Genomic DNA, 17,851 nt, shown 5'->3' on the forward strand with positions numbered 1-17,851 from the left:
CGTAAAAAGCAAACCCAAAAACAGAGCACACAACGCATGCGCAGAGCCGACACTGTGCACACCGACGGCCTAAAAAGGGCAGGGGAACACGCACAAGAGCGTGTGAAAATGGCCGTTGCAGCTTATCATGTGATATGCAAGAAAAAAGCCTAAGTGCAGGGCCTAACCCACCAGACTGCCCAGTTCCCCAACCCCAATGGGAGCGGCAACAAATGTTGGCACGGTGCACTAAGAATGGAGACCGGAGAAAGTCCTGAAATCCCCCTAACTGACTCTGATTCAGGTAAAACTTTCTCCTTTTTTTTTTTTAAACCTTACCTGAGCTCAGCGCTTACTGGCTGAGAACAGAAACAGTCTCTGGCTGCTGGGAGAGAGAGGGCATCTGCCATTACCACCACATTCAGCCTCCTGCACCCGCTGCCTTTCAGCTGAACTAGCAGCTAAGTCCATGCCGGGAAACCTAGCTACCGGAACAAGGCACATCTCTGAGGGACCACGGAAATTGCCTCAGGAATTTTCAACTTGGGGAGGGACCTTTAGGTATCACTGCAGGAGAGCGGGGCTTTCTTTTTCTGAATTTAGAATTTCAAATTTCTCCTTTCAAAAGGCTCAAAGCAATCTCCATAGGGAGAGACACGTCCACCATCTGTTGGAGACGGAGAATACTGGCAGGCTAAGGTCACTACAGGGTTATGTATACTGTGACGTCAACTTGCTCTGTCTCCATCTGCTGGCAGGAGTGCATAAACCCACTGGTTCTGAGTCCATCTGTGTACACGCTAGGAAATGCAGATATATCTAGGTTCCTCTGCAAAGGCTGTCCAGCATCTGAAAATCTGCCTGAACAATGCAGCTCACATCATTGCCGGTTTGAGCAATAAGACCATATCAGTTTCATTCTCCAAGAGCTCCACTGACTCCCGGTACTATTCAGAGCTGACTTTAAAACATTAGCTTTAATATTCATGCCTCAACGGTCCAGCTTATCTATAAGATCACCTTGTTGATTATGCTGTAGGTACAGTGCTCTCAAGAGGCTTTCCTTCAACTCCCTTCTCTTAGTATTTTTAAACTGGAGAGTACATGCCAAAGGGCGTTTTTGTTTGCCTGACCTAAGTAGTGGAATTTCATGGCACAGGCCTTTCTTCCATTAATGATTACCTGCTTTTTGGTAAAATAGTCACATCCTGGCTGTTTTGTGCAGTCTTCTTCTAAAAGACTTGTGCCAGCTGTTTGCCTGGATTTATTTCACTGCTGATGCTAGCAGTATGTTTATTAGGGCTTTCAGGCATTAACTGAATTAATTTAATATCTGATTACTTATTTTGTTTTTAGTTTCTGTTCAACTGAACAGAGGCTTATCAGATCCTAAAATGTCTGTGTGTTACATACAGTTTGTGTGTGTGTCCATACCATAACTTTAGAATGGTAGATCTAGCTCTACCAAAGTTTGTGTGAAGGTAAGTCCTTGGAGGTACATTGGACTTTTCCACTTTTCAAAGTTGGTAAGTGATTTGGAGTGGGGAGGGCAAAGATAGCATCTTTCAAAAGAAATGCATGAGGGGTGTTTGAACCAAGGCTATCTGGAATGTCACACATTATACTTGTATTACTATCATTTCTTTGGATTGTTGTCCTGAACCTTATTTGTGCTGAATAACTTTGAGGATGATTTACTCTGTTTAGCTTGATGACCTATTGTACTGTTAATCTTATCTCTTGTTTTGTTTGCTTGGGTTCAGTGCAGTCACAAGCTTTACTTACCAGTAAATAAATAAATAAAAGGAAACCCAGAAGACAGCTGCAGGCAAACATGAGGAGGTTTGCAGCTCTGGCTAGCAAATATTAACATGTAAATGACTATATGATAAGACTTTACTTATTGTTTAAATGGTTAATATTTTACAACCCAAGACCCTTTGTCAATGGAAAATTTCACCTTCTTGTACTTTACTGAAGCCGTCAAACATGTGCATGTTTCTTTCAATTCCCCCTTTCCCTTCTCTCTTTTACAGGTCTATACAGTAAAGCGCGGCCGAGGTTACCCTGTTTCTAACCCGCTTTGTACCCACAATTTGGCCGCGTAAGTCTAACCCGCGATTCACTATCCATTTTTACCAATCCTTACCGCTTCTTTAAATCGACGCGTATCCCTTTCCGCCCGCGGCATGTATATGATATGTAAACGATTGGATTAGCTATTCCCTCCCATACAGAAACGTGCGGCCCGATTATCGCCTTTTTAACCAACCGTTTTGCCGCGTCTTTAACCTGCTAATTTACCACCTACCCTGACCCTGGCATTAGAGGGATGTGACAGCAATAGGCAGGCTCCGGTCAAATAAGTGGGTGGGTTGGAGCAAGCAAGTAACATGGTGTGGCCTGGTTCTCCTACGCTCGGGCATCGGGGATTGCCAGTCCTCTCTCCCCCCCTCCCGAAGCAAGGCGCAGGGCGAAGATCGACTCGACATGTTATTAAAGCAAATAGAAATTGTAACAAAAGTAAACTTACTGCATGCTTCCAGCAGCCCCAGTCCCTCTCTCCCCTCCTCCCGAGGCGCGCACCGCGGCTCCCCTGCCTCCCGGGGGCAACCGGCGGCGAAAGCGGCTTCCAGCAGCCCCGCCGGCGAAGGTGCATGAACGCACATCCAATTTGGGCGCTCAAGACAGCGAAGGCGCATGCCGTGACCTCGGACGTCCATCCGGGCGCTCAGGTCACGGCCTGCGCTCATGCGTCTTCGCTGCCTTGAGTGCCCAAATTGGACGTGCGTTCATGCACCTTCGCCGGCGGGGCTGCTGGAAGCCGCTTTCGCCGCCGGCTGCCCCCGGGAGGCAGGGGAGCCGCGGTGCGCGCCTCGGGAGGAGGGGAGAGAGGACTGGGGCTGCTGGAAGCATGCAGTAAGTTTACTTTTGTTACAATTTCTATTTGCTTTAATAACATGTCGAGTCGATTTTCGCCCTGCGCCTTGCTTCGGGAGGGGGGGAGAGAGGACTGGCAATCCCCGATGCCCGAGCGTAGGAGAACCATCCACTTCCTGGTACCTGTCATTTCAAATGACATTTGAAATGACAGGTACCAGCGCACCCAGGATACTGTATAGGCGCTGTATAGCGCTCTATACAGTAAAATGAATTGCGCTTCATGGACGCGGCTTGCATTTGTGTCTAATTTAAATACTGTATCGAGTGGTATGTGATGCGAACTGTGCGCGCGGCAAACAAGCGGGCGCCCGGCACTGCCACACTTTTTCTTACGCGCCCTTACTGTATCGGCCTGTTTGTGAGTACATTTTGAGTGTCTTAAGCCTCTCTTTCTAGGATTTGTGTTGCAGGCCTTGTACCATTTTAGAAGCCTCTTTCCTGTTCAGATCAGTCCAGACAAGTGGGTTTTGCATCTCTACCAGCAGATGGAGTCAGAGAACAAAAACGTTTCTGAAACTGCTACATAAGCTAGAGTGCCATATGCAGTGCATCAGTATTTTTCTGACTCCGGCAGATGGTAGAGGTGAAAATCCTGCAGTCTGGAGAATTAAGAGTAAAAAAAAAAGAAGAAGAGATAGAAGAGGATTCTCGCGTGGGCTTCCTGAGGTGTTAAGCAGCTTCGTGGGCCATCCCTCAGGTGCGGCAGAGTGAGCAGGGGCTTGGGATCCCTGGTTTAACTCAGCCTGAAGTCAACGAGGGGACTGAAAGCCAGTGTTTCTGGCTCCCTCCGTCCCCTGGGGATCAACAAGGGGACTGAAAGCCAGAGGTTCTGACTCCATCCTTCTCCTTGGGCTGCTCCCATTGGCCCTCCAGTGTCTGAATCACTATTAGGAAAGTATTCCCTTTCTTTTTTCTGGGGGGTATTTTCACAGGCCTGTTTTCTTTAAAAAAAAAAAAAGACAAGGCAGTGCGGTGCAAACGCTGACTGGCTGGTCATGAGACAGCTGGGGGAGGAGAAGGAGAGCAAGTAGTTAAGGCCCACTGGGCACCCGGTCGGGGGTGCTTCAGTGCGGCCTGTTGACAGGCAGTTTGCTGTCAAGCATGAGGCACATCTGGCTCAGCCAAGCAAAAGTGAACGCATAATGGCAGCCTTAGGCTGTTTTTATCAAGGTAAGGTGGATGAAGTTTCTTTGGTGGTCCATTCGGATCTGGTTTTCTGATAGGCACTAAGCATTTACAACCTTTTAATTGGGTGTACCCCTCTTGAACCCTCTATTTGGTGTTTAAGGCTCTTTGTAATTCACCTTTTACGGGGGACGTCCCTGAAGGATCTTTCTCTGAATGTGGTGTTTCTAGTGGCTATCTGTTCAGTCAGGTGAATTTCAGAACTTCAGGGCTTGTCATGTAGGAACAATGGGGTTTGTGGCAGACAGTTTCCTCATTTTTGCTGAAGGTCATTTGTTTGTTGTTGTTGTTGTTCTATTCGAGTCAGCAGGTTGAACTTACTGCATTCTGGCATCTGGATGCAGCAGACCTAGAGAGTTACATTTGTTGGATGTCTGTTGGTGTTTACTTCAGTGTCTGAAGGTTACCAGTGGATTTCAAAAGTCTGATCACTTTTTTGTGCTGTTCAGTGGAGCAAAGAAGGGGGATGCAAGGCTTGGAAAATTATGATTGCACGGTGGCTGAAAGAGGCCCTAATTTCAGATTATATTTGAAAGGGAAGGGTGCTTCCTGAAGGGGCCAGAGAGTAGGCAGCTTTCTGGGTGGAATATCAGTTGGTTTCTCCTCAGGACATCTGCCATGTGGCGACTTGGTCGTCACTTTCACCAGACATTACCAAATAAATGTTCGGGTGCACGATGAGGTGCTGTTTGGGGGGGGTGGGGTTGTGAATTAGTCTTTCAGGTTCCTGCCCAGTTTAGGGGAGCTTGGGTACATCCCACTTGTCTGGACTGATCTGGGGTATGAACAGGAGAGGAAAACTGGTTCTTACCTGCTAATTTTCGTTCCTGGAATACCACAGATCAGTCCAGAACCCCACCCTACTGAAAGACCGTTATCTCGGCTATGTGTATCATAGAGAAGACTGAAAAGTCTTGTTGTTATTGTTTAACTTTCAAGGGTTTCGATCCCTGCTGTGGACATAAGGGCTCTTGTTGAAGGGCTCTACCTTTTTTCACCTGCTCATGTAGAGGGAGTTAGGTTACCTTTTGAATTTGTCTACATCTTGGCTTACAGGTCAATACTGAAGGAGTGCAGGTGGAAATGTAGCTTAAGTAACAGTTTCAGAAAAGTTTTTGTTCTCTGCAAAACCCACATGTCTGGACTGACCTGTGGTATTCCAGGAATGAAAATTAGCAGGTAAAAACCAAATATTCCTTTCTCAACCACTTCCATCTGCCTGGGATTCTTACAAAGGTATGGCTTCAGGATCTGAACACAGTACTCAAGAGGAAGTCTCAGAAGTGATCCGTATATAGACAATATTATCTCCTATTGCCACACTGACGATACCTCTACTTATGCAACTGAGCATACTGTAAGCTTTCCCACCTACTTTATCACATGACTAGCAACCTTGCAGTTATGAGATGATTACTCTCAGATCTCTTTCTTGTTTGACAGTTTCCAGTTCTTGTCGTTCTAATATGTGACTAATGGATGTTTGCATCCCAAATGCATGACTTCACACTTTTCAACCCTAAGCCCCTAAACATTCTTCCAGTTCCATTTCATTTTTTTCATCCCTTCCAGCATGTCTGCTCTATGATATATTTTTGTATTATCTTTAAACAAGCATATTTTTCTCTCCAGGTCCTCAGTAGTATTGCTAATAAAAATATTGAAAAGAACTGGTCCTAACACGGAGCCCTGGGGTACCCCATTTGTCACTTTACCTTGCCCTCCTCTCTCTGTATCTTGCTACTCATCCACTCACTCACCCAATTTACAACTGTCTGTCCTACTCCCACAACCATTCAACTTGCTTACCAGTTTTCAATGAAAAAGTCCATCAGCTGTAAGGTAAAGAGCCAGGGTTGACAATTCCATTAGGCAAACTAAGTAGTCGCCTAGAGCACCATAATTTGGGGAGGTGAGGGAAGCAGCGAAATCCTGGAAACTTCCAGGTGCCGCCCACCCACTTTTACTTCCACGTGTGCCTCACCAATTATAAACCGTGGCAGCTAAGGTGAAGCGTTCTTGCAATCCTTCTCCCGCCAGAATTCTCTCTTCTTTTGAATGGATGGGAGCAGTCAAGGTATCCTCTCATCCACTACCAGTTCAGTCTCCCACTGCTCTCCTCCTCACTACTGGGATAGGACCCAGACGGCTAGCAACTGCAGCCACCAATGCTGTTTTCCCCGCTCTCTCCTCCTGTTTCAGCTGATAGCTAAGCCATTGGGGGGTGGGGGGGACACAAGGCCGAAGGTTTGCCTAGCGTACCTGATACCCTTCCACTGGCCCTGTAGAGATCAACAGTTTTCAGACAGTTTCAAGCAGAAGAAATAAAACAAGGGTGCTGTCTTGATCCTATATTTTAACATCTACATCAATTACCTCCCCATGCTACTAGAAAGATTTCCATCCCCAGGACTGAAACTAAGTAACTCAGAGATCAAATGCCTGACAAAAGTAGAAGATCAGGGGGTACATGGGATATGTCTCATTTAGACTTCAATAAAGCTTCTCACACTCTCCACATAGAAGGTAAACAAACTAGCCAGTATGGGATCAGGATAGAAAGTTAACTGGGCAAGCAACTGGTTGAGCCACAAAATGAAGAGAGTGATAGTCAATGAAGTCCACTCTGAAGAAGGTAAAGTGGCCAGTGGGGTACCTCAGGACTCAGTGCTAGACCACTTCTTTTCAATATCTTACTAATGAGATTGCAGGGGGACTTGAGAGGAAAATATGTTTGTTTGTAGACAGCACAAAAACCTGTAAAACGGTTGTCACTGTGCCATTTATCAGTTAGGAAGAAAAGAATTGCCAACTGCAAAGCACAAAAGGACCTACAGTAATCATTTCAAGCTATGTAATAAAGTAAGTGGGAACTAAGTGGTGCTATCATGAGCAGGAATAAGGATATAATATTGCCCTTGTATAGGTCCCTAATGTGACATCACCTCAAGTACTGTGTTCAGTTCTGGAGGCTGAACCTGCAAAAGGATATTGAGAGGATAGAAGCAGTATAGATAAGGGTTACCACACTGGGACAGAGCCTGCAATACAGACCCTATACAGAGAGTTTTAAGAAACTCAAAATGTACTTGCTGGAAGAGAGATAAGGGAGGAAATGATAGAAACTTTCAAATAAAGGTCAAGGAGGCATTTTCCATAAAAACAGATTTGCATAACTACTCCAACACCCTTGTCCTGAGAATCCTATCTGCTCAATTGCTTGGAATATCAAAAGGCCAAAAAATAAATAAATTGGAGATGACAAAGGTGACTCAGAGCAGTGGTGCGGCTGCTTTAAGCTCCCAAGAAGAGAATGCAGGGTCAATCCACATGCAGCTGCGGCAAGGCTTTGCTACAATCCCAGATAGAATCGGGAGGAGCAGGCAAGCTTCCTAGGATGGGCTGCAGGTTGACTTTGCAACACTTCCCAGCTAAGGACTAAAGGCAGAGTGATATGCTACAAGGGGTCATGCTTATATGGCTGCTAGCTGGAAAATATCCTTAGCTAAAGCAGCAGGGGGTATTTGGGTAGACTGGGAGCAGGGAGGTCAAATGATCCTTCTCTGCAGACATCCGGTATGCTACTATGTTCTCTCTTTTTCACTCTTCTTTTTACCATCTCTCTACTCTCCAAAAGGCATCTCTTTTCTCATCTCGCCTCCCTCATCCACTATATTCCCACTACCCCCATCCATTATCTTTCCTTCTACCTCCCATGCTTCTCCAAGTTGACAATCCTCAATTGCCCCTCTCTTCCCCAAACTGTGACAGTAGCTCACTGCTATGTTTCCTCCATGAGCAATATAGTGAACACAAAGTTACAGTGCAAGCCACATGACTTACGCCTTAAACACAGCCATGTTGCTGCTGCACAAGAGTGGGGGAATGGATGAGTCCTATTACCAGCAGTGGCTTGGCAGCAACAGTGGATAAGTAGTGGAAGAGGAAGCAGGTTTTTCTGGGCTGTTTCCCCTTATTCCATGGCAGGTCCCAACTTCTGTTGCCCTTCCTGCTCTGTGGAATCACAGCAAACTGCCTGAGGTAGCAGAGATATTCTTAATTTTGCGTTTATGTGTGTATGTGTTCAGAATGCTAGATGAGAGTGTGCTAATCTTTAATGTGCTGGAGCTGCAGGATGTGTTACCTGCATACTTGGTCTGCTTTAGGATCTTGTTCTTCTCATCTCTTTGCTCTGTGAGCCACTGGTGGGTCAGCTCCTGCTGCTTCTTTTTGCGAGTCTTTTCATTCAGATCCTCCCCCTGAAACTTCTGCAGGCTGGCAGGCCCACAACGGGGGTCACCATCACACAGCCGTGCTGGCCTATCCTTTCTTAGTCCGTCGGGGTCATAGAGATCAAACTCCCGCCTGGTGTTGGGCTGCTGCAGACGCTCCCAGAACTCTCCCATTGCCTGGTGTACATCCCTCCGATGCTGGCGTTCTCGTTCTTCCATCATCTGTACAACCTTGTCACATTCCACACGCTGTGCATCTAGACAATTGCATAAATGATCTAAGCAAATCATTACCTCTGGAGACATGTACAGTCCATATATGCGTGGTCCTCGGCAATTCTCTGCAGCTCCCCCAAATGCCAGCACTCCTCCACCAATCCTTATAGCTCCCCCTTACAGCTAATGCTCCCCCAACATTCCCTACACCTGTTCCTCCAGTATTCCCAGCTCCCCCACACCCAACACTCCTCCACCATTTCCTACAGCTCTCCCCACATCCAGCACCCTCCACCATGCCCTAGAGTTCCCCCACACTTGTGCTCCTCCACCATTCTCTCCATCTCTCCCACAGCCAACACTCCTCCACCATTTCTTACAGCTTCTCTCACAGTTAATGCTCTTCTGTTATCGCCTCCAGCTCCTCCCGTCCCCAAAACTCTTCCACTATTCCCTACTGCTCTCCTCACAGCTAGCACTTTCACCATTCCCTAGAGAACACTCTACAACCAGTGTTTCTCCAACATTCCCTACAACTCCCATATACATAGCATTTTTACACCATTCCTCAGTATCCCTCCACCAATCGTTATAGCTCTCCCGACAGCCAACGCTCTTTCACATTCTCTACAATTCTCCCATGCCCTGTGCTCCTCCACCCATTTCTTAAGTTTCCCTCATAGCTAATGCTGATCCACCATTCCCTATTGCTCTCTCCAACAGACACTGCTCTTACATCATTCTCTACATCTCTTCCCACAAGCAGTGCTCATCCACCATTCCCTACAGTTCCCCAATCCCAAGTGCTCTTCCATCATTCTCTATAGCTTCCCAAGCACTGCCAGTCCTTCTCTATCATTACCTACTGCTCCCACCAAAGTGCCAGGTTTAGGGTTGCCACTTGGCTCCATGACATAAGGAACAGGTTAATTCAGTCCTGGTTTTACTCTATTACATGAAGCAACCTGTAGTTCTGATTTTTGTAGATAAATCAATGGGGCAATCAGAACTTCAAGTCCCTGCATGCAAAAGGGTAAAACCAGGACTGAATTAGCCTACTCTTATGACATGGAGCCAGATGGCCAGACTCCTCCACTATTCCTCACAATGCCCCTTGCTGAGAGAGGATGGAGATGCAGAGGCTCTGAACTTTCTTGCTCTCTTATTCTTTTATTTCCATGCCTGCTGTACCTATGCTTTGTCAGACTCTTGTAAGAGACTAAAATTGAACTATAAAAGGAATCTAGCTTTGTAACAAAAAGGATGTCCCTTTACCAAAAGTGTCATTTCGAGCCTTCTCGGTTTCCTCCATCTCCTTTCGTTCCACCACCTGCTGGCCTAGTGCTTCCACATCTACCTGCAAATAAAGGAAACGGTGTGAGGACTTATTAACAGAGGGCTGCTTCAACTCTTACTTCTGAGCACCTGGCATCTGTATAGACACAAGGAGAACCATAATCCCCAATTCACAGTGGTTAGGCTCACCCCAATTGTGCGGACTTTCGCATTGAAGATGCGGCTCTGCCTCTGCTGTTCCCTGTTCCTCCGTCTCTCAATTGCAGCAGCATCCTTCAGATCCAGGGGAAGATCTAGTTTATACATCGTTCCAACTGCTGTGGGAGAGCGAAGCCTGAGGTTAAACCATCCAGGATTTACATGATCTTCCTTCAAGAACATTATGAGGGAAGAATGGGTAAACCATACCAGAAGCAAAACTTCAAAGGAAGGGGGGCTTTGGCCTTCCTAAGAGTTTGCATTTTTAAATATCTAGCAATGTAGTAAATGTATCATCTTGACCAATTTTGATGGTTCTCTTAACTATCGGAAGTCTTACTTTCAAACATTTTGCACAAGTTTGAAACTTGTGTGCAGTAGAACTAGCAATAGTAGTTAAATAATGAATCACAAAAAAGGCAGTCAAGCTACAGATTTAACTTTTAAGAAAATTAGAGCAATCATCTAAGGCTTTAATTTTTTTAAAGAATTGAATATACAGAATACTTCCTTTTTGTGAATCAAATCCCACTTTCCTATGCTATATGCAATGAATTTGTATGCGTTCTGCCTTCTTGGCTAGTTGATTTTGAAATTGGATTTGTAAAATGTTCCCCTTTTTGGGACTTCAGAAGCATACACTGTCTTTGAAGATCAGCTTATGTGGCTACAAGTGCATGCATACACTTACCAGGTGTTGAACGATGGCATAAGCATGCTGACTTACACTTGTATATTTTTGAAATTTAAATGTACACATGTAGTTTCCAATCATCATGCCTCCAAAATGCCTCTTTTTCTTCTGGCAGTAAAAAAAATAGCACAATCTACTTACCCAGGTATGGCTGAACTAGAAGCCAGGCCCGGATTTAGGGATAGGCAGCATAGGAAATTGCCTAGGATGCTAAATTTTTCAGGTGCAAAATACCCAAGCCAAAGAGGAATGCAGCTGGGTCAAGGAGAAGCCTGCTCCCAGTTCACTTCAAAAGGATGTTACTAAGGCACTCTGCTACCGTGGGGGAGAAGGAACCTCCCTCACTTTCTGATCTCCAGGGTATCCTACCCTCTACTCTCCAAACTTCCTTATAGGAAGAAAAATCTTAAATTCAGCCCTGCTACTACACGAATTCATCCTTTAGCCACCTAAGAGGCACTTAAGCTTGTAACACTGCGCCTCTGATTAGGTGGTTCTTGCTTTCTGCAGCAGGAGGGCGTTCTGGTAATGGGGTGTGATCTTCTGCTGCTGCTGCTCCTGGGCAAGAAGGGGAAGGGAAGATTCTCCTGACCCCCGTCCTGGGAGAGTCAGAGCAGCTCTAACCAACTCCACCCGGCGTCTCGGGATTTGTCATTTCTGCTAGGACAAAGTGGAACAACTCCGGACAGGAAGGGGGTGTAGAAACAGCACGTCCCCTGCGGACACTCATTTTGTGGGGTGAGAAGGAGTGGGGGGGGGGTTCCTGAACATCCTGCTATTACTGCCCTGCCCACCTCCCGCAATTGCCCCTCCGCCTCACCCCCCACACCGGGCTCTCACCCTCCCGGCTCCGCTCCTGAGCGCCCGAGATCGGAGAGGCGATCCCGTTCCCATGGAGACAGGACGCGCGCACTCCTCACGCCCGGGGGTGGAGGTGCTAAAAGAAGGACACGGCAAGTATTCACCGCTCCCATCTTACTGTAGAACACGCGACAGAATGAAATACAAGTATTTAATATGTTTGCTGCTGCCAGTGAAAATTTAGCCTCCCCTCAGCCACTACCCTAAGCCTAACTAGCCCGACACCCCTTTGCGGATAATACCAGTGGAGCCCGACGGAAAGCGATCACGTGGACTTGAGGGGCGCAGAGCTCGCTCCTCTCTCCTCGCCCCTCCTCGGCTCGTCGCCCCTCCAGCCCGTGCATCTGCTGAGCTGACCGGAGAAACACACTGCGCCGGTGTGCGGCTGAAAGTGGAATTTCAGGATCATAAAATCATGAAAAGCAGGTTGAAAGACAGGAAACAGAGAGCAGGATTAAATGGTCAGATTTTCTCAGCGGAACAGGGTAAACAGTGGAGTGCCTCAGGGATCTGTACTTGGAGCGGTGCTTTTCAATATATTCAGACTAGTCGTTAAGCCCGTAACAACGGGCTACATTAATTTTTTTTTTCAGTTCACTTTCGAACACAACACCCTTCTATGCTTTTTCTTCCTCATTCCCCCTTCCGGGTCACTCACCCCCTTCCCTCCCCTCAGTCTTACCCTCTGTCTCCCACTGCCTCCCTCCCCTTACTCTCACCCCCCTCCCGTCACTCCCCACCCTCTCTCAATCCCATCCCTCACTCTCATCCCCTCCAATCCCCTTCCCTCTCCCTCAGCCCTCCCCCACTCCCTCTTTTTCTCTGCTCCACAACTTCTTACCCTTCCCACTTACTCACATCCCTCTGTCTCTCATTCTCCCCCCCTCTCCTCTCCTCCCCTCACTCTCACCCTCACCTCCTACCTCCCCTCCCCCTCTCTCTCACCCTCACCTCCTACCTCCCCACCCTCCCCTTACTCTCACCTCCTACCTCCCCTCCCTCCAACCTCCCCCCACTCTCACCTCCTACCTCCCCTCCCTCTTCCTCCCTCCCTCACCACCAGGTTCACTGCTCCTCGCCGATGCTGCTACTGCTTGCGGCCTCTACTGCTCACAGCCTCTACTGCACCTCGCCGCCGCTACTGCTCGCGACCTCTACTGCTCGCGACCTCTACTGCTCCTCGCCGCCGCCGCTACTGCTCGCGGCCTCTACTGCTCCTCACCGCCGCCACTACTGCTCGCGGCCTCTACTGCTCCTCGCCGCCACCGCCATGTTTTCAAAGATCTGACGCTCTGCTCTGAGCGATGTGCTCTCCCGCACATGCGCAGTAGAGCTGCTCTCTACTGCACATTTGTGGCACGTCGGTCAAGCCTCATTTATCTAATAGATTATGATAAATTGCAGAAGGAGATTGCAAGACTGGAAGATTGGGCAACTAATTGGCAGATGAAATTTAATGTGGACAAGTGCAAGGTGATGCATATAGAGAAAAATAATCCATGTTGTAGTTATACGATGTTAGGTTCCATATTAAAAGCTACCACCCAGAAAAAAAAGATCTAGGCATCAAAGTGGAAAATATATTGAAATCATCAGCTCAGTGTGCTGCAGTAGCCAAAAAGGCAAACAGAATGTTAGGAATTATTAGGAAAGAAATGGTAAATAAAACAGAAAATGTCATAATGCCTTTGTATCGCTCCATGGTGAGAGCACACCTTGAGTACTGTGTACAATTCTGGTTGCCGCATCTCAAAAAAGATATAGTTGCAATGGAGAAGATACAGAGAAGGGCAACCAAAATGATAAAAGGGGATGGAACAGCTCCCCTATGAGGAAAGGCCAAAGACATTAGGGCTGTTCAGCTTGGAGAAGAGACAGCTGAGGGGAGATATGATAGAGATATTTAAAATCATGAGAGGTCTAGAACAGGTAAATGTGAATCAGCTATTTACTCTTTCTGATAATAGAAGGACTAGGGGACATTCCATGAAGTTAGCAAGTAGCACATTTAAAACTAATCGGAGAAAATTCTTTTTCACTCAATGCACAATTAATTAAGCTCTGAAATTTGTTGCCAGAGGATGTGGTTAGTGCATTTAGTGTAGCTGGGTTTAAAAAAGGTTTGGATAAGTTCATGGAGAAGTCCATTACTGCTATTAATCAAGTTATCTTAGAGAATAGCCACTGCTATTACCTGCATCAGTAGCATGGGATCTACTTAGTGTTTGGGTACTTGCCAGGTAGTTGTAGCCTGGATTGGCCACTGTTGCAAACAGGATGCTGGCTTGATGGACTCTTGGTCTGACCCAGTATGGCAACTTTTTATGTTCTAGCTATGGCCAAGGTTTTCAGAATTTCTTCCCATTATTAACATGATGTGAGTAGCACATGTCAAATGTATGCAGCACTGTACATATACAAATAGGGGGTAATTTTCAAAATCATTTACTCACATAAAATTTGGTTTTATGCATGCAAATGGCAGTTGTAAAATGTATCTGGGCTAGGCTCAATGGAAGTAAAAGTACAGATATGTAGAGTCACCCTCAGGATCTCCACTAGAGGGCTCTACCTTAAGTACTGGGATAGGGGCATACCTGGAAATTCTCCAGATCTAACTGGAAGACTCCGAAATTCAAAAGGAATTGCCAGGTCTCTGGACAACATCAGATAATACCAGTTGAGCCCGACGGAAAGCGATCATGTGGACTTGCGGGGAGCAGGCTCCTCCTTGGCTCGTTACCCTCCCAGCCTGTGCATCTGCTGGGCTGAAGGGAGGATTTTAGTGAGACTATTAAACACACTGCGCCACTGTGCAGCTGAAAGTGGAATTTCAGGGTAATAAAATCATGAACAGCAACAGTTTGTGGCCAAGGTTTTCAGAATTTCATCCCATTATTATTAACATGATGTGAGTAGCGCATGTACAGAGACAAATGGGGGTAATTTTCAAAATCATTTACACACCAATTTGGTTTTATGCATGCAAATGGCTGTTGTAAAATTGACCTGGGCTCAATGGAAGTAAAAGTACATACATGTAGAGACACCCTCTGGGATCTCCTCTAGAGAGCTCTAGCTTAAGCACTGAGATAGGGGCATACCTGGGAAGACTCCGGATCTGACCAGAAGAATCCGAATTTCAAAAGGAATTGCCAGGTCTCTGGGCCAACATTGGAAAACTTTGGGTGCAGCTGCAGAGGCCCCAAAACAAGACGGCGTTCAGACCCACACCAGTGGGAAGAAAAAGGAATGTCAGCCTATGGCCAGAAGAAAAAGCTGGCGGCAGTACAGGCTTGTGTAGCCCCTGGAAGAGGAAGTCATCCAGGCCCATGCATGCAGGAAAAAAGAGGAGCATTGGCTGCATAGCCTGAAGCAGGAACAGGGAACCTCTCCTGTTGCGGGGTTGGAAGGAGGAGCTGGGTAGCATCTGCCCACACAGCTGGAAGAAAGTAGAAGAATTCTGTAAGCAGTGTGGGCCCTGAGGAGGCTGCTGCTGCTGGGTTTGTGGTGAGAGAGAGTGTGGGTGGAGGGGAGGAGAGAGAGTGTGAGTGAGCATGGGTGTTATGAGAGAATGGGTGGGTGAGTGAACATGTGTGTGTGAGAGTGAAAATATGAATGTGTTAAGATTGTGTTTGTATGAAAAAGGAGAAAGTTTGTGTGCATACCACCTGTCCTGCCACACACTCCTCTTCCCCCTCAGCTAGCCAATCCACAACAATCTCAGAGTGAATGAAAAAGAAAAGTTTCCAAGTATGAATAGGGCTGGAGCATATCAGTCCTAACAACATCTCCAGTGAGGCTGCTAGATTGGTCAACTCTAGCCTGCATAAAAGCAGGCAGCATGAAAAAGCACTGTGGCAGTTTCAGTTGAATTTTTAGAAGAGAAGTAGTACTCTTGGGTTTTGGTTTTGCCTATTCCCAGTACCAGGCCTCATGCTTTGGGTCACCTGCTTAGGTGGGAGACTCAATCCCTTCCAGTGCACCCCTTGTCTGGTTGAGTAGTTTCAAGTTATGAGTCCTTGTGATTTTTTAGATTGTTGGTGTCTCTTGTGAGATCCCTAGTCTCTGGCTCAGGAAAGGACTTCATAAGAACAGCCATACTGGGTCAGACCAAGGGTCCATTAAGCCCAGTAGCCTGTTTCCAATAGTGGCCAATCCAAGTCACAAGTACCTGGCAGAATCCCAAATAGTAGATAAGTTCTGTGTTGCCTTCATGCAAGGATAAGCAGTAGCTTTTCCCCAAGTCTAGCCTGGCTTACTTTTATCCATATGTTTATTCAAGCCTTCAAAAAAAATGTAACAAATTGATGAAGTAAGACTTCCCTTGGCTAAATACAGATTGACTTTGTACGATTAAACTATGTCTATTTACATGTTCAGTAATGTTCTTTAGAATAGTTTTTTTCCTGGCACTGATGTCAGGCTCACCAGTCTAGTTTTTCAGCTCAACCCTGAAACCCTTTTTAAAAACCGGCATTACATTGGCCACCTTCAAATCTTCAGATACCATAGCTGATTTTAATGATAGTTTACAAATTACTCACATAGGTTTGCAATTTCATTGTTCAGTTCTTTCAGCACTCTGGGATTTATACCATCTAATCCAACTGATTTGTTACTCTTTAGTTTGTCAATTTGCCCCACAAATCTTCCAGATTCACTGAGATTTGTTTCAGTTTCAATGAATCATCACCTTTAAATATCACTTCTGGCATGGTTATCTGTTCATCTTCCTCAGTAAAAACTGAAGCACAATTCATTTAATCTCCCCACTATGGCCTTGTCCTCCCGTAGTGCCCCTTTTATCCCTCGATCATCTAATGATCCAACTGACTCCCTCGCAGGCATTTTGCTTTGAATGTACCTGAAAAAGTTTTTATTATGAGTTTTTGCTTCCATAACAAGCTTTTTTTCAAATTCTGTCTTTGCTTTACTTATCGATGCTTTGCATTTAACTTGCCAGAGCTTATGCTATTTCCTTGTTTTGTTTTGTTTTCATTCAGTTCCCTTTTCCATTTTTTGAAAGATGTTCCTTTAGCTAGAATAGCTTCTTTCACCTCACATTTTAACCATGCCAGCAGTTGTTTGGCCTTCCTTTCACCTTTTTTAATACATGGAATACATCTGTTCTGGGCTTCCAAATGGTATTTTTAAACAATCTTCACATCTCATGTAAACTCTTAGCCTTTGCAGCTGCACCTTTTCATTTTGTCATAGTCTCCCTTTTGAAAGTTAAATGCTAGAGAAGTAGTTTTCCTTACTTTCCTCCCTCCAGTTATTAAGTCAAATTTGGTCACATATGATCACTAGTGCCAAGTGGCCCCACTATCGTTACTTCTTGCACCAAATCCTGCGTTCCACTAAGGATTAGGTCTAAAATAGCTCCTCCTCTTGTTGGTTCCTGAACCAGCTGCTCCATGAGTAGAAAAACATTTCCCTGGGAAGCCCAGGAGAAGACCTGCTGGTATTATCTCACAACCTGTGGCTGGCAGCTCCATGATAATTCACTTTGGTCTATTTTTGTTTTTTCTACTTTTGGGAGGAAGTTTTATGTCCTGTCACCCTTCCTGCCCAGCTGAAGGAAGATAGAATATCTGTGAATTCCCCTGATGCCTGGATACCTTGGATTCAGATCCCAAGTGTGCCACTGAGACATTTGGAATGTCTGGTGAATCCTACTGGAGTCTCCACCTGGGGATAAACAGGCAAGTGGAAATTTGAGGAGAACAACATTCATCTCTGAATCTCAGGTACTGTTCTGAGAGGGTTACTCTATGGCTAGGACCCTCCCACCTCCTCCATCTACCTGTGATACTTACCAGTCCAAGCCCTGGAGGGCAACCCAGAGACCGCAATTCCAGTATCGAAGGGACTTCAGCCCTGCTGGGCACATCAGCTCACTACTGCCACCTCTGGTGGTTCTACTTCCTGTCTAATAAAAGAACTATCTGTGTTTGTCTCCATACTCCAGCCTAGCCGATGGTCCCTCTCAGGATATCCTCTTGAGGGCGCTCCTGAGCAGCAGAATTATAACAGATTGCCAACTCCTCCCCTCTGGGGAGCAGATCTCCAACAGATTGCTAACTCCATGAATCCGGCTAAAAGTATTGGAGAAGAATTGGAGAAACAGTAACTCCAGTGAATCTGGCTAAAATAATTGGAGAACACTAACTACAGTGAATTTAGCTTTCAAAAAAAGTATTTGGAGAAGCAGTGCTCCTGGGGATTCAGCTAAAGGTATTTG

At 46.1% G+C, this 17,851-nt stretch overlaps 2 protein-coding genes across 5 annotated transcripts in view; one reads left to right on the top strand and one right to left on the bottom strand.

Annotated features, from left to right (window-relative positions):
• RIBC1 (RIB43A domain with coiled-coils 1) overlaps positions 1-11,976 on the bottom strand; it is a 51,170-nt gene extending 39,194 nt beyond the window's left edge. Inside the window, exons 1-4 of one of the 4 annotated variants that reach the window (XM_029608011.1) lie at positions 11,847-11,976; positions 10,041-10,168; positions 9,831-9,912; positions 8,252-8,596 (exon numbers count right to left, since the gene is read on the bottom strand). In XM_029608011.1, coding sequence (XP_029463871.1) covers positions 8,252-8,596; positions 9,831-9,912; positions 10,041-10,157 — 544 coding nt within the window. In that variant the 5' untranslated portion in view covers positions 10,158-10,168; positions 11,847-11,976. The other 3 variants (XM_029608008.1, XM_029608009.1, XM_029608010.1) reach the window with 3 other exon arrangements.
• Positions 3,492-17,851, top strand: part of CACNA1F (calcium voltage-gated channel subunit alpha1 F) — a 186,565-nt gene continuing 172,205 nt past the window's right edge. The window contains exon 1 of the mRNA XM_029608013.1: positions 3,492-3,619. The gene's annotated coding sequence lies outside the window, so the exon portion shown is untranslated. The remainder of the gene's footprint in view (positions 3,620-17,851) is intronic.

The sequence above is a fragment of the Rhinatrema bivittatum genome, chromosome 1 (assembly GCF_901001135.1).
Source record: "Rhinatrema bivittatum chromosome 1, aRhiBiv1.1, whole genome shotgun sequence".
Taxonomy (NCBI): domain Eukaryota; kingdom Metazoa; phylum Chordata; class Amphibia; order Gymnophiona; family Rhinatrematidae; genus Rhinatrema; species Rhinatrema bivittatum.